This window comes from Oncorhynchus masou, chromosome 15 (genome assembly GCF_036934945.1).
Source record: "Oncorhynchus masou masou isolate Uvic2021 chromosome 15, UVic_Omas_1.1, whole genome shotgun sequence".
In the NCBI taxonomy this organism is placed as follows: Eukaryota; Metazoa; Chordata; class Actinopteri; order Salmoniformes; family Salmonidae; genus Oncorhynchus; species Oncorhynchus masou.
In genome coordinates, this window is record NC_088226.1 from 13,661,855 (window position 1) to 13,676,744 (window position 14,890).

The window sequence follows — 14,890 nt, forward strand, 5'->3', positions numbered from 1 at the left end:
TTTATTTAACTAGGCAAGTCAGTTAAGAATAAATTCTTATTTACAATGATGGCCAAACCCGGACGACGCTGGGCCAACTGTGCACCGCCCTATGGGACTCCCAATCATGGCCGGATGTGATACTGCCTGGATTTGAACCAGGTACTATAGTGACGCCTCTTGCACTGAGATGCAGTGCCTTGCACCACTCGGGAGCCAAATAATAATGAGACGGGTGGGTATCTTGATACTTTTTATTTAAGTGAGATTCAACATAATTACAATAGTTAATGGTCCCGTATCCACATCCTTCACCTAGTTCCAATGTTCTTTCTCAAAGATCAGATAAAGCATTTGTTCCTCTTATTATTTAAGACTTGCCAAAAAACAAGGTTATGACAATATCTTATGTTGACACAATAATAAGAACTTGTGAGGAACCAATTAACAGTTCCACAGAGAAGACAAAAATGCATTGAATAACAAAACGTATTGCCCCAGAGCTCTTTAATATAACTCAGTTCTAATTGGGAGACAACATTTTGTTACACAGCCTCATTCATGTACTTTAATTACATGTAAAACACATGCAATTTGCACATCCTGCAAGAGGGTGAATTTTGCAAGAACAGGTTACATAAAACCTTCAAAATTGTGAGTGGAAAACTGAATTCTTCATCAGATCAAATAATGAGAAACTTTATCAACATAATCTTGTGCTTTAGACATGGAATCAATGTATACTGTTGAATAAGAGGACAAATCATTGGGTATATTATTGAAAAAGATAAATCAGAATATTCTTGAATATTACATACACAGAAAAATATTAAATATAGTTTTCTTCAAATCTACATTAAGTAAACACTGAACCACCATTGCAGCTCAATTCAAACTGAAACATTGCAAACATGTCAGAAGCATTAACACAGAGCACATTTAATTTCTACCGGAAATAAAATATTACAGGATAATTACTTCATAATTGCACTAATGACTGTGTGGCATTGTAGCATGTTTCTTTGGTATGTTCACCATTGGTCAGGTGGAGTGTTATATCAGCCATAAATCATAAATTATTTCCATTTGATCAAACTTCCTCTTGATAGCTTGCTCGGCTCTTGCGTAGAAACTGAAGTAGCTTTTCACAGTACTGCAACTAAGATTCGATTGAAGCGAGGAATCTGAAGTCCTTTGCATGAATATCAACACAACAAGCTAGCAAGCCCAGTTGCACAAGTGTGGTCAGTAGGATGATTAATACTTATGTTGTACTTCCCAACAAATCACTGAATAGCATGCTGCTACTACATTTACTTTAATATATATTGGTTTGCCTGTCTTTATCAGAAATGAGGCTTTGCCCTGATTAGAATCGTTAGTCATTACGCTAGTCATTTTAAACACAAAAGGTAATATTGCCACCACCTGGCTGCGGCAAGGAAACCTATCGTCTCTGTGTGGCAACATCTTCAATCAGCTTAATTAGTGGATTCTTACATTCTTAAATTTGTCTGCCTGCAATAAGACACTACATTATACCTCAACATAGGCGAATGATCCTCCAAGAAGTGTAGGTAAGAAGTCCCCCATATGGTAAAGGCAGTGAGCTACAAAATAACACAGAAAGGTCCAGCTTTTCAACAAAATGTTCCCTATATATCAATTATGAAATCAATATTTTCCTCTCCTCATACAGCAAGGCAGCAGTACACATTCTTCAAAGCACTCTTCCACTTCCCAATGAGCTCCTTTGACTGATCAACCTCTGACATCCCTAGTGAGGATGCACGTACAGTATAATATATCTCGAGGTGCAGACCACATCCATTCATTGAAATCAGTGATATAGTGGTAAAAAAAGAAAAAAAAAGTGGATAAACTGATCGCCGGGTAGCAGAGAAAAAAGTAAAGCTCCCGAAACTTCAATGCATTTTTCCGCAAAAGATGGATAAACTGTCCCACAAAGAAAAAAGTGAGTAAACTACATTTACTCACCACTGATTGATACTTAAGGCACAGTTTGTAGTGTCTTTCAAGGTTTTATGAAAACAGTTCACCATCAGTCCCTTCTGAGACTTTGACTGTCTCTTGGCTTGCAAAGCAGCATATTCGTCGCTCGTTGAGAGAGAAGGGGACATGGGTGTCTACTTGGGTGTAAGAGGAGGGGATTGCATTTCATTGACACCGAAGAGACACCCAAGCTTCTGCTGGAGATCATTCCACACTGCACCCATCTAGTTATCGAACAAACAAAGTAGTCTGTTACAGTGAAAGCCTCCTCTGACCAAAATTCCAAGACGATCATCTTATAATTGTATCTATTAAAGATTAGAATCAACACACCCACACACACACACACACACACAGCAACCTATGAACTGTGTGTTCCACTACTTCAACTCAATCCTTAGAAATCCATGTCTGACACTGTATATTTCCAGGTGAGTCTCACCTCTTGGTGACCTTGGACCTGTGAGTTGACGAAGGCTCCCAGGATGTGAGAGGTGATGGGCAGGTATGTGAAGATGAGCTGAGTCTCCTGGTGAAGGCAGAACAGGGAGAAGTAGTTCCGTAGTTCCATGGTCTGAATGGCATTCTCCTGCTGTTGGGGGAGGATACAAACCATTACTTCACAAACCACAACCATATGATGGTTATCAAGAGGAACAGCCTCATTGATCATAAGACTATGCTGTCATGGCCTTGTCTGTAGAAGTCAGTGTTGAAAAACATGACATATGAGATCCATTCTAAGGGCTGAAATGCCCAAATGTCAAATGCAATATCGTCCTAAAATGGTTTAGTATGAGAAATGTGGTAGGATATACAAGGACATCAATCCTTATACCAGGGTATCAATCAACTCCCCAATGATGGCATATAGGAAAATGCTGTTCCCTCCTTCCTCTCAATGTCAGAGAGGACAGTCTCTCCGAAGGAGGGATGGTGGGTTGGCCTGTGATGTCAGGATAATGAAGATTAAATAATGTCAACAGTGTTGATTTGACATGTGACAACCCTGAGTAAACGAGGAAGGAAAAGCGTTTTCAAGCACACTGGGAGAGTGAGTGAGTGAGTGAGAGATAGAGAAGGAGGTAGAATGAATGAGAAAGAGAACCTGCACAATACGAGACTCCAGTTGCTCCACTGACACCTGCTCTTTGGGCTGCACTGTGGCACTCATCATCTGCCTCTTCATCATACCGTACTTCTGCAGCGCTCTCTGGTGCTCGTGCAATACTCCCTTCTCATGCCGCTCACACAGATCCTATGGGATACAACAACAACACACACACTGGGTAAGAAATTACTAAATAACTACCCTATTTTTTTTTTGACATTATAGTCATTTAACAGACACTCTTGTCCAGCGCGGCTTACAGTAAGTAATGAGTACATACTTTTTCGTACTGGTCCCCCGTGGGAATCGAACCCACGACCCTGGCGTTGCAAGCACCATGCTCTACCAACTGAGCCACATGGGTCAAAGATGCTTCGCTAACACTCTAAATTAAGTTGCTGTTATACCTGTGTAGTACATTTGTAATAATACTGCTAACATTGCATTAACATGATTCATAGTTCTTCAGTAACTGCATTTTTTACATTTCTCAAACTCACTCTGTATGATTGCAGCAAATCCAAGAATAGATTCAGTTTTTCCACAACATCGTCCTCTTCTCTCCTCCCCTTAAGATATCAATGAATGAATTATGTTTTGCACGCAGGTAGTTTGGCAATAGCACTGTAGAGCAGGTGGTACGTATACAGTGAGCTGGATTGTACCTGCTGAGCACCTTTGTCGGCTAGCAGAGCAAACTCCACGGAAAGGCCTTTCAGAGACTGACGGAGAATGCCCCAGGTGCTTTGGGATGAAGCCAGAGAGGGAATGGGTGAACTGTCGGAGCCCAGTGTACTGCAACAGAAAGCATAACTAGAGAAGCTGGACCAGTACGGTGTCTTGGCTGACAAAAACGATTTGAAGTGAAACCCAGAAAAGGAAAAGAAAACAAATCCTTTACAATTGCCAACATTTTCTTCCCCAAAACTTTTGTATGGGTGGGGTAGCTAGCATAATACATTTCCTTGGGCCAAAACACTTGCGTAGAGAGGGGCGATAGAGAAAGAGAGCTTTATGCCCTTAATCAAATGAGTTCTGTACCTGAGCTCCCTTCCAAACATTAGCAAATCAGTGGCGTTTTCCTTGGAGCGCTCAGCCATCTTTTCTGCCCGGTCCCGCAGCTTGTGAAAGCTGTTGTGGATATTCCTGATCAGTTCTCTGCTTGATGAAAACTGGGCCTGGATATCAGCTGGGAGATAATCCTACAGCACAGATGCAGCAGTGTGAGTCTTGGTACGTCTCAGTAGGATATCAAATAGTCATTTGATGCACTATTTCATAATAGAAACAATACAAACCTTTGCCAGAGTTGCCATTGTATTAGTCATGAATTCATCTCCCATTTTCTTGCAAGCATCACGCATTTTCACTTGAACATCCTGAGAGTAAGAGAGAGAGAGTAAAGTTGTGTGAGCAGTACGGTCATTATCCATGGCAAGCCCAATGTGAACTTGGCATAGACAACTAGCAGAAATGAACCAAGGTGGTCTTTCCAGTAGCAGAGACTTACCGAGCCGTTGAAGGTGAGAAAGGTCTTGACCAGTTCGTCCTCAGAGAAGAAGGGGTGTCGTGCCACTAGGTTGATGAACCGGCCCAGAGCACGCCGCCTTCCCTCTATAAAGTCCCTCTCAGACATGGAGGTCAGGACTGTAGACAGACAGAGGTCAGTTAAAGAGCCAGCATATTCAGTTGTTCTGCTTCCGTTAAACAGAAGATATCATACCGTTTTATGTAATACAGTCAGGGTTGGCTCTTGAAGTAACTAATCAACCTGGATTACTTTAAAAAAAGTATAATCGGATTACTTACATTCTTAAAAACAGCTAATTGCTTGACGGGATTACTTCATCTATCTATTGATTTGATTTGATATACTTCATCTTGATAAAACTTTTGTCGTCATTGCTGTCATTTAGCGTACCATCAGCACTTCTCACATGCTCTCAGAGATTCTATTATTCTGCTGATCACCCATCAAGGGTGGATGGCTTCTTATGTGGTTGAATGAATTGGTAAGGCTTCCAAAACATTTACACCTGGCTCACTGGTCAATGCAAATCATCTGGACTACAGAGTTCCTGCTTGCTGCTTTGAAGCAGTGCAGTTTCAAACTCTCTTTCCTTTATTAAATGCTTTCTGATTGCACAATATTTCAAAATGTAGGCCTCATCATGGGAAAAACACTATTGAATGCCACCAATGTTGATACTGTTTAAAATAAAAAGGGTCTAAGCTTTCTGGTCTGAATTGTATTTAATATTCAACAAAGGGCACTCACGTCGGGCATTCAAGGTGGGTGTATAAGCATATAGATTAAATGTACTGTTAGATATACATTTACATCAATAATATGCTATATTTTGAGTTAGTGATCTAGCCAACCACTTCCTCAGCTGGTGAATTAGTCCCAAATAAACTAGCCTCAAAATGTAAATTAATGCCCAAAAAGATGTAGACAAATGAATATCTATTGAACAAAAAATATATAACAATTCTGTAACCCTTATCATGTAACCCTTATAAAGATAACATGTAACTGTAATCAGTAATGGATTACATTTTTCAAGTTATCCGCCCAACCCTGAATAAAGTAATAACAATGGTATATAATAATGGTAATATGAAGACAGAGTTCATGTCTGCTGTGGGAACACAGGTGAAGTTGGATTAATAGAATTGGAGTTTCTTTGGAGCAGCGGGACCCCCAGCTCTGATGCAGAGTGGAACACTATTATTTACAGATCAAAGCCTCACTCTCCTCCTAATAATCAAACGTTCTGACTGACATCCTCTATTTACCTCCTTTCAGCATTCTCTTAGGTGGCAGTGCAGGCACCATTCTGTAGGCAAACCTCTGCAGCAAGAGCTCGTGGAAGACATCGAAATCAGTGTACCGCCGGTAAACAGAGATCTTAAAATGCTGAAAAAGTTCAAACAAATATTATCTGTGAATAACAGAGATGTGCAAAATAACATAATGCTTTGGGTTGTGAATTCAACAAATATATTGACAGTGGATGTGTTTGTCATGGGTTGGCTTTAGTTCACACTGTTTGGGAATGCTCACTGCACAGAAACAACACCAGCTCTGTTCAGCTTAGGCATCCAGTGGAAATGATGCAATGTACTGTATGTATACATTAATTCTTAGATGAACCCTTACCAACAAGCATTAAAGCCATTCGTTTCACCAAGCAAAAAAATGCAGAAATAATTGAGGAGCCAGGAACATAGCCAGAGGGAATTACAGGCTTTTTGGAGTTATGATCAAAATTCTAATACAAAAATATGTTGCTTGTAATGCACAAATGTGACCTATTTGAAGTAACAAGGTTAAATACATGGTAAAGTCTGTGCTTGACCTTTTCTATTAATAACTTCCTTGACTGTTCTTCTAACAAAGGCCACTTATGTTACTCTCATATGTAATTAAATGCAGCCTTCACCTGGCTGGTGATCTGGTACTCCACATGTTTGAGGAACAGACCCTTCTTTTCAGGAATTAGCTCCACCTGGACTGTCTCCCTGGCAAGCAGCTTGCCCAGGGTCTGTGGCACTGTGAGGGGGCTCTCCTGAGTTGGCTGCATCCTCAGAGTCAGGAGGTCCTTGAACTCGCCAAGTTGGGGCTTAGGGAACTCTGTCAAATCAAACATGAGTAACCAATGCTCTCATCTACTCATTTCTCTAGAAGGCAATCAGCACATCTATGCTCACAGACAAAGTGTACACATCCAGCTCTATTGAACTAATAGACATAATTGATGATTTCCTGTAGTGCAGGTTTGAATATTAAATTTTTTTTCCTACACACATCCAAGTTGTGTGGGAAAAGCAAGCATGTTCCAGAGTGCATTTGACATTTCACCTTAGTTGCCCTCCCACTCACATTTTTTTGGCTACTTTTATTTAATCAAGGGAGCCCAATTGAGAACAGTGTCTCATTTGCAATGGTGCCTGAGGACACACTTGCGTGAACTCATTTACCAACAGAGTTTTAAACTGCCCTATCGGCACCAGGGAATCCAGGTGGAAATTGTTTGTAAATTATTCCAGAACTGTGGTGCGTTAAAACTAAAGGCGAATTTACCAAACTTTGTGGAGACAACCGGGACCTCAAGAGTTAAGAAAACCTCGGAACGGGATCGGTATCTTATATTGAAATATTTCAACAGGGAAGTGAGGCATATTGGAATCTTGTGGAGCAGAGCTTTGTAAACAAGGAGTAATAAAGTAATCTACAGGATTTTCGTGAGGTCCAGCCAACCTTCTGATACATGATGCAGTGATGAGTATTAAACCTGTCAGTGAAGTGCACTACGGTAGATAGCATCCAACGGTTTAAGAGTAGTGGCTTGCTGCAGTCTGGTAAAAGTCTTTGCCCCCTTTCAGATTTTCTCAATTTGTGGCATATTTTTGATACTGAATGTTATCAGATCTTCAACCAAAACCTAATATTAGATAAAGGGAACCTGAGTTTACAAATAAATAAAAAATTATACTTATTTTATTATTTTAAAATCACACAATTATGTAACACCCAATTCCCCTACGTGAAAAAATGAATTGCCCCTTACACTCAATAACTATTTGTGCCACCTTTAGCTGCAATGACTGCAACCAAATACTTCCTTTTGTTGTTGATCAGCATCTCACATCGCCTGAGGCAGAAAAGCATCCCCAAACCATCACACTACCACCACCATGCTTAACCGTTGTCATGAGGTTCTTACTGTGGAATGCAGTGTTTGATTTGTCAGCATATGTTATCCAAGTTTGCCAAAAAGCCCCCGGAGACACCTGGATAATCATCAAGAGTCTTGGAAGAATTGTCTATGATTGATTCAAAAGTGTGACTTTTTGGACAACATGCCTGAGTATGCCTGACGAAAACCAAAAACTGCATTCCACAGTAGGAACCTCATACCAATGGTCAAGTATTGTGGTGGTGGTGTGATGGTTTGAGGATGCTTTGCTGCCTCAGGACCTGTACGACACCCCTTAATAGAAGGAACCCTGAATTCTGCTCTGTATCAGATCATTCTACAGGAGAATGTTAGGCCATCCGTCTGCATGCTGAGGCTGAAGCACAGCTGGGTAATGCATCATGACAATGATCCAAAACACACAATTAAGTCTACATGGCTAAAAAGCAATACATTTTAAGTTTTGGAATGGCCTAGTCAAAGTCCAGACCTCATCCTAATTGAGATGTTGTGGCAGGACTTGAAACAAGCAGTTCATGCTTGAAAACCCACAAATGTTGCTGAGTTACAACAGTTCTTCATGAAAGAGTGGTCCAAAATTCCTCCACAGTGACGTGAGACTGATACACAACTACACGAAGTGTTTGGTGGGAGTCATTGCAGTTAAAAGGTGGCACAACCAGTTATTGAGTGTAAGGGGGCAACTACTTTTTCACACAGGGGCATTGGGTGTGGCATAACTATATTTATGAAATAAATGTAATAAGTATGTAATTGTTGTGTTATTTGTTCACTCAGGTTCCCTTTATCTAATATTAGGATTTGGTTGAAGATCTGATAACATTCAGTATCAAAAATATGCAAAAGTAAAGAAAATTAGAAAGGGGTAAAAAATAATTTTTCACGGCACTATATATACATAGTAAAGAGCACAGGTCCCAATACCCAACGCCTGCGGTACACCTTTCATACACCTTTCGTAATATTGAGGAAACTAGACTTGACACCATTAGAAAGCACACATGACTCTCCCTAAACTCAAATGTCTCTTAAGTCTTTCAAACAATTATGATGGTGTGATTCATGTGATCCTGAATGTAACCCTCCTTGACATTCCACAGAGATATGAGCAAAGTTAATAGTCCTCCTACAACAACCAAGAAACCAGCTCTACCATAGCTCAGCAGAGAAAACGTGACATCAATTTCACAGAAAGCGGTCAGCTGCCATATTGGCAGCACTTGAAATAACACAGAAGGCCCTAAATAATCATATGAGCTTTGGGACAGAGCTCTAACTCAGGGCTGTGTTCGGAGTAATGGCTCCCTCTGAAAAACAAAAGACGACGACTCCTCTCCAACTTAAGTACACTGTAACACTCAAAAACCTAGCCGCAGAATGTGAAAGTAAATTGATTCATACAATCAAGAAATACAAGTGTACTTAAGAGAGATGGAAGAGTTCTTCCTGTAACTTTCATTATGATTTTCACAGAGTTGTTCCAGAGGAATACAAAATGTCAGGGAAAGGTCTTTTACAGAGACATGGGAAGGGAGCTGGTGTATTCCCGGACGCAATGCCCAGAGGTTAGAGGAAACCGGCCAACAAATACAACACACTCTGATAAAACTAGGACCAGCTTTTAAGCACAGCACACTTGCTTATTTATGTGCAAATTCAATGTGTACTTTAGCTTGTCACATGCATATTCAACTTCACACAAGAAATATATAGTGAACTGAACTTTCTCACACAAGCTGTTCATAGGGGTCACAAAGGTTTTTGATCTTAGATACTAAACAGCCAAGCTATTCATTAAGCTATACATTTACTGCTATGTCCTCCCTTGAAAACAACTAGTTCAAAGGCTTACCTTGTATGCAGTTCTCTAAGAGTTTCGGGCTTGGTTGCTTTCCTTGCTGAGCAAGCGCGATCAACGCCAGTGCTTTATATAGGGACAACTTGCTTAAGAATCCATCAGTGTAGTCAACATGCTCAGCAATCTGAAAAAGACAAGGACATTACAGGACTCTCTTAACAGGTCATTGCTCGATCCAAGATATAAATTCAGCAGTGGTTGACGAAAAAATGCAAATCACACTTTAGTAATGATATAATACAGTAAGAAACGTCAAACTGAACCATGTGGTCTCAGCTGAAATACATCAATGAAGCGTTTCCATGGATAACGTGTAACACGTTGTATTTTTCATGTCCCATGTGCTCTTGAATTACACAACTTTTAAACGCCTTTCCCTCAAATACCATCACTTTTCAGTAAGCTTTACTGAAGCAAATACCACTAATTAAATGGCAGCAAGGAGATAGTTAGCAGAAACCGCCCTTTCTAATAACTGGTGTTGGAACTAGTATTGTAATTACCCTCTTGGCACTTAGTGGTAAAACAAATATAGGCTTGAGAGGGTCTTTGAATAGAGTTGAATGGTTTGTATCAAAGAGCGCTAGATGTTTTTCAACTCTTTTCTGTTTAGTGTCTACTTCCTGTTCTACAGAATGTCTTGTTCACTTTTCTTGGAGTTCCAAGAAGGGAAGAGGATAGAAAACCCATAGGTCTAATACATTACAAACCAGCCTGTGCTTCTGTTTCATAGCAACAAAAACTTGAGCCTAAAAAAAAAAAAAAAAAACACAAACAGCCAGAACTCCCTTTCCACATTTGACGGCCATTCTAGATCATAGATGTGCCAAGTAAAGAAAACGTTGTGTTCACCTGGCCCTGCACAGCACTGGGAAGATCTGTTCTGCTGAGCAACCTCTGGAAGACCTCCACCTGCACTCGTTCCTCTATCTTACTCCGAATGGCCTCATACACCTCCCTGTAGTATGGAGGCACTGATCCTGACAGAGGAGGTGCACAAACCATTAGGCATGGATTTATGTGGATGAAGACATTTTTATTAATTACATGACTTGTGGTTAAACATCATGGCAAGATCGATTTAACCTAAACAAAATCAAATGTATTCGTCACGTACACATATTTTGCAAATGTTATCGCAGGTGCAACGAAATGCTTGTTTATAGCTCCAACAGTGCAGTAAAACCTAACGATACAGAAACACACACACTCCAACAGAAATATCAGAATGAGCAATGTCAGAGTCCGACTACATATATATAGATATTTTACATGTTGTACAAAACATTAAGAACACCTGCTCTATCCATTACAGACTGATCAGGTGAATCCATGTGAAAGCTATGATCCCTTTTTGATGTCACTTGTTAAATCCACTTCAAATCGGTGTAGATGAAGGAGAGGAGACAGGTTAAAGAAGGATTTTCAAGCCTTGAGACATGGATTGTGTATGTGTACCATTCAGAGGGTGAATGAGCAAGACACAATATTTAAGTGCCTTTGAACAGGGTATGGTAGTAGGTGTCAGGCACACCAGTTTGTGTCAAGAACTGCAACGCTGCTGGGGTTTTCACGCTCAACAGTTTCCGTGTGTATCAAGAATGGTCCACCACCCAAAGGACATCCAGTCAACTTGACACAACTGTGGGAAGCATTGGAGTCAACATGGGTCAGCATCAACATGGGCCAGAAGGTGTTCCTAATGTTTGGTATACTCAGTGTATATTTATATAATGGTGATATTTATATAATGGTGTGAAACTATGGACAGTATATGAATAGAAAAGGTGTGTACAGCAGTAGATATAGAAGATGAGCCTTGACTAGAATACAGTATATACATATGAAGTGGGTAAAACAGTATGTAAACATAATTAAAGTGGCCAGTGTTTAATGACTATGTACATAGGGCAGCAGTCTCTAAGGTGCAGGTAGGGCTGAATTCTGGGCTTATAAAATTATACCTAGGCTAAAAAATAAGCCTTCAACATAGGATCCACTAATAATTATTATTTTATCAAAATAGATTAACCTATCACTGATCTGGCTTTCAAATCAGACTACGAAAATGCAATTTGTGTTATAATTTTTTACCAGAACCATGCACATCCACTAATAAAGACCAACTTCTCGTAACGGGCATTATAGAAAAATAAAGGTGTAAAATGTAATTTTTTGGGCAAACCTGTCATTCATGGAAAGCAAGTCTAAGAAGCGGTAGATCTATTTTATTTGTGCCATTTCTATGCTTCCTGTACTTAAGTTTCGTTTTTGCGTTTTTTTTAACTTCAAACAGCTGAAAATACAATATTTTTCTTATGGAAAATATTTTTCACAGTGGTTAGATGGTACAATGATGCTCTCCACTATATTTGCTTGTTTTGTCACAAACTGAAATTAGGCAAACTATTCCAATTTTAGTAACCGAGGAAATGCCTGAGTGATTTCTGCATAGTGCATCTTTAACACAGATCTCATAAACAATCTCAAGCACCAGCCCACCTGCTAGTGAATAATCTTTATATTTAAAGTCTAGCCAACTTGGATCTACAGTGCATTTTGTTGTGTTACAGCCTTAATTTAAAATGTATTAAATAGAGATTTTGTGTCACTGGTCCACACACACACAATACCACATAACGTCAAATTGTAATTTTGTTTTTAGAAATGTTTACTGGTTAAAAATGAAAAGCTGAAATGTCTTGAGTGAATAAGCATTCAACCCCTGTTAACGCAAGCCTAAATAGGTTCAGGAGTAAAGATTTGCTTAACAAGTTACTTAATAAGTTGCATGGATTTACTCTGTGTGCAATTATAGTGTTTAACATGAGTTTTGAATGACTACCTCATCTCTGTACCTCACACACTCTGTAAGGTCCCTCAGTCGAGCACTTAATTTCAAACACAGATTCCACCACAAAGACCAGGGAGGTTTCCCAATGTTTCTCAAAGAAGGGCACCTATTGGTAGATGGGTAAAAAAAAGCAGACATTTAATATCCCTTTGAGTATGGTGAAGTTATTAAATACACTTTCGATGGTGTGTCAATACACCCAGTCAATACAAAGATACAGGTGTCCTTCCTAACTCAGTTGCCAGGGAGGAAGGAAACTGCTCAGGGATTTCACAATGAGGCCAATGGTGATTTTAAAACAATTACAGAGTTTAATGTCTGTGATAGGACAAAACTGAGGATGGATCAACAACAATGTAGTTACTCGACAATACTAACCTAAATGAGAGTTAAAAGAAGGAAGCCTGTACTGAAAAAAAATATTCAAAAACTTGCATCCTATTTACAATAAGGCACTAAAGTATAACTGCAAAGAATGTGGCAAAGAAACAAACTGTATGTCCTGAATACAAAACAATGTCTAAGGCACCACTCCAGAATCTCCCATAAGTGTTCAATTGGGTTGAGATCTGGTGACTGAGACAACCATGGCATATGGTTTACATCGTTTTCATGCCCATCAAACCATTCAGTGGCCAATCATGCTCTGTGGGATGGGTAGCCAAAATAATGGCCTGCCCAGCATTTTTATACATGACCCTAAGCATGATAGGATGTTAATTGCATAATTAACTCAGGAACCACCTGCTTTCAATATACTTTGTATCCCTCATTTCCATTATATGTCATTTTCATAATGAAAAAAAAAATATCGACAACTTTCCTATGGTAGTCTGGGTACCAACTAACTTTCCACTTCTGTCATTTGCCAAGAGGCTGGTAAAAATAATAACAAGAAGCAAGACGGAAATCCTCTGCTCTCCCCACACCCAATGTTATGTTTACAATGACATGTATTAAGTCAGAATACCTAATGTTAGAATGTTTCTAATTAAATGTATGAATTAAATTAATGTTTTTCTATTAGTCTAATTTGCATAAATATTGTGATTGGATGATAGCTGTGAGGGTTATCGAATCGGGATCAAATCTTAATGATAGAATGTTCATATGAAGAGTGCCTAAAGTCTCTTAGGCAAATGACAGGAGAGGCATGTAGTGGAATATAATAGCTAAATAGAAGACGACCAGGCTAGTCCTATGCTATGGAACGTTGAATACGTGAGTTGGACAGGTCATAGAAATATAATCTAGATTGTAATCCTATGGGACAGTAACATCCAAACCAGGTGAGAACATGACAATGAGCAGACCAATGCAACGGTACAGCAGCCTACCCTACTGTATAAAAAAAACGAGTTTATCTGTCAAATCACCCTTAATTACACCTGTATGTTCTTGCCTATTACTGTTCTGTACTTTTATGTATTTGTAAATGTTACGTGGACCTCAGGAAGAGTAGTTGCTGCATGTGCAGTAGCGAATGGGGATCCTAATAAACTAAACACCCTTGCTAAACTTGTAATCTAATGCTCAGATGAGTAGCCTGTATTTTACAATTCGCAGTAAACCTACTATGTTACTGTTTATCTTAAATTGACAGGTTTTATAGTTACATCACGAATCGTAGGCTGCACTATTTAGCTCTGAACACTTCACACCGCGTTCTCTTAGTCTGAATTCAATGAACAAACATACCCCCCCCCCCCCGAAAAAAGAACATTATTTCGCCTGTCGCCACGTAGAACGTTTGCAAAAAGTCGAAAACATATTCTTAAATCCAACATAAAGATGTGGAACATAACATGTATTTAGCAAATTACCTTCATTGAGCTCGCCTGCCATAGTTCAGATTGTCATGTGAGCACGACAGCACCTCCATGTGATTTCCTGAAGAAAAAACCTCGAATAATTTCCTATTTCTTAAAGTTGTAGTGAACTTTGGACTTTTGCCAGATTTCAGACCTTATGCAGCAGTACTGTATATGTCCAAACATTATTGTAGGCACTAGACAAGATATGGATTACTGCAAACTGGATATTAGGAATCCAGAACATAGGAGCATAGGTGAACAAGTGTTATTGTATATGGGCCCTCCCCCACAAAGGCTTGAAACACCTCAAATATGCCTCTGCCCTAGAATATAATTGCATTCCCATTCTCAGTCCAATTTTGGAAACTGAGCAATTATGACATAGCCTAACCACAGTGGTGTAAAGTACTTAAGTAAAAATACTTTAGAGTACTACTTAAGTAGCTTTTTGGGATATATGTACTTTACTGTACTATTTATATTGTTGACTATTTTTACTTCACTACGTTCCTAAAGAAAATGTTGTACTTTTTACTC

General features: G+C 39.4%; 1 protein-coding gene across 1 annotated transcript; it reads right to left on the reverse strand.

Moving 5' to 3' along the window:
- Positions 1 to 215: 215 nt before the first annotated feature.
- Positions 216 to 14,441, reverse strand: LOC135555679 (sorting nexin-8-like). Its single transcript, XM_064988336.1, has 13 exons — positions 14,363 to 14,441; positions 10,538 to 10,665; positions 9,680 to 9,809; positions 6,550 to 6,740; positions 5,903 to 6,023; positions 4,614 to 4,750; positions 4,402 to 4,482; positions 4,145 to 4,305; positions 3,769 to 3,898; positions 3,604 to 3,672; positions 3,101 to 3,250; positions 2,435 to 2,584; positions 216 to 2,216 (listed from the first exon to the last, which is right to left on the reverse strand). Exons 1-13 carry the CDS (start codon positions 14,382 to 14,384, stop codon positions 2,127 to 2,129), a joined length of 1,560 nt encoding a protein of 519 aa, XP_064844408.1. The 5' UTR covers positions 14,385 to 14,441; the 3' UTR covers positions 216 to 2,126.
- Positions 14,442 to 14,890: the final 449 nt, after the last annotated feature.

What these genes read in the sequence shown, in the direction of transcription:
- LOC135555679 (XM_064988336.1), bottom strand. Translation starts at nt 14,384, where the DNA reads ATGGCAGGCGAGCTCAATGAAG. An exon ending in CCGACAAAGGTGCTCAGCAG is followed by an intron (nt 3,673 to 3,768) that starts GTACAATCCAGC and finishes TGATATCTTAAG; the next exon opens with GGGAGGAGAGAAGAGGACGA. An exon ending in ATTTGCTGCAATCATACAGA is followed by an intron (nt 3,251 to 3,603) that starts GTGAGTTTGAGA and finishes TGTATCCCATAG; the next exon opens with GATCTGTGTGAGCGGCATGA.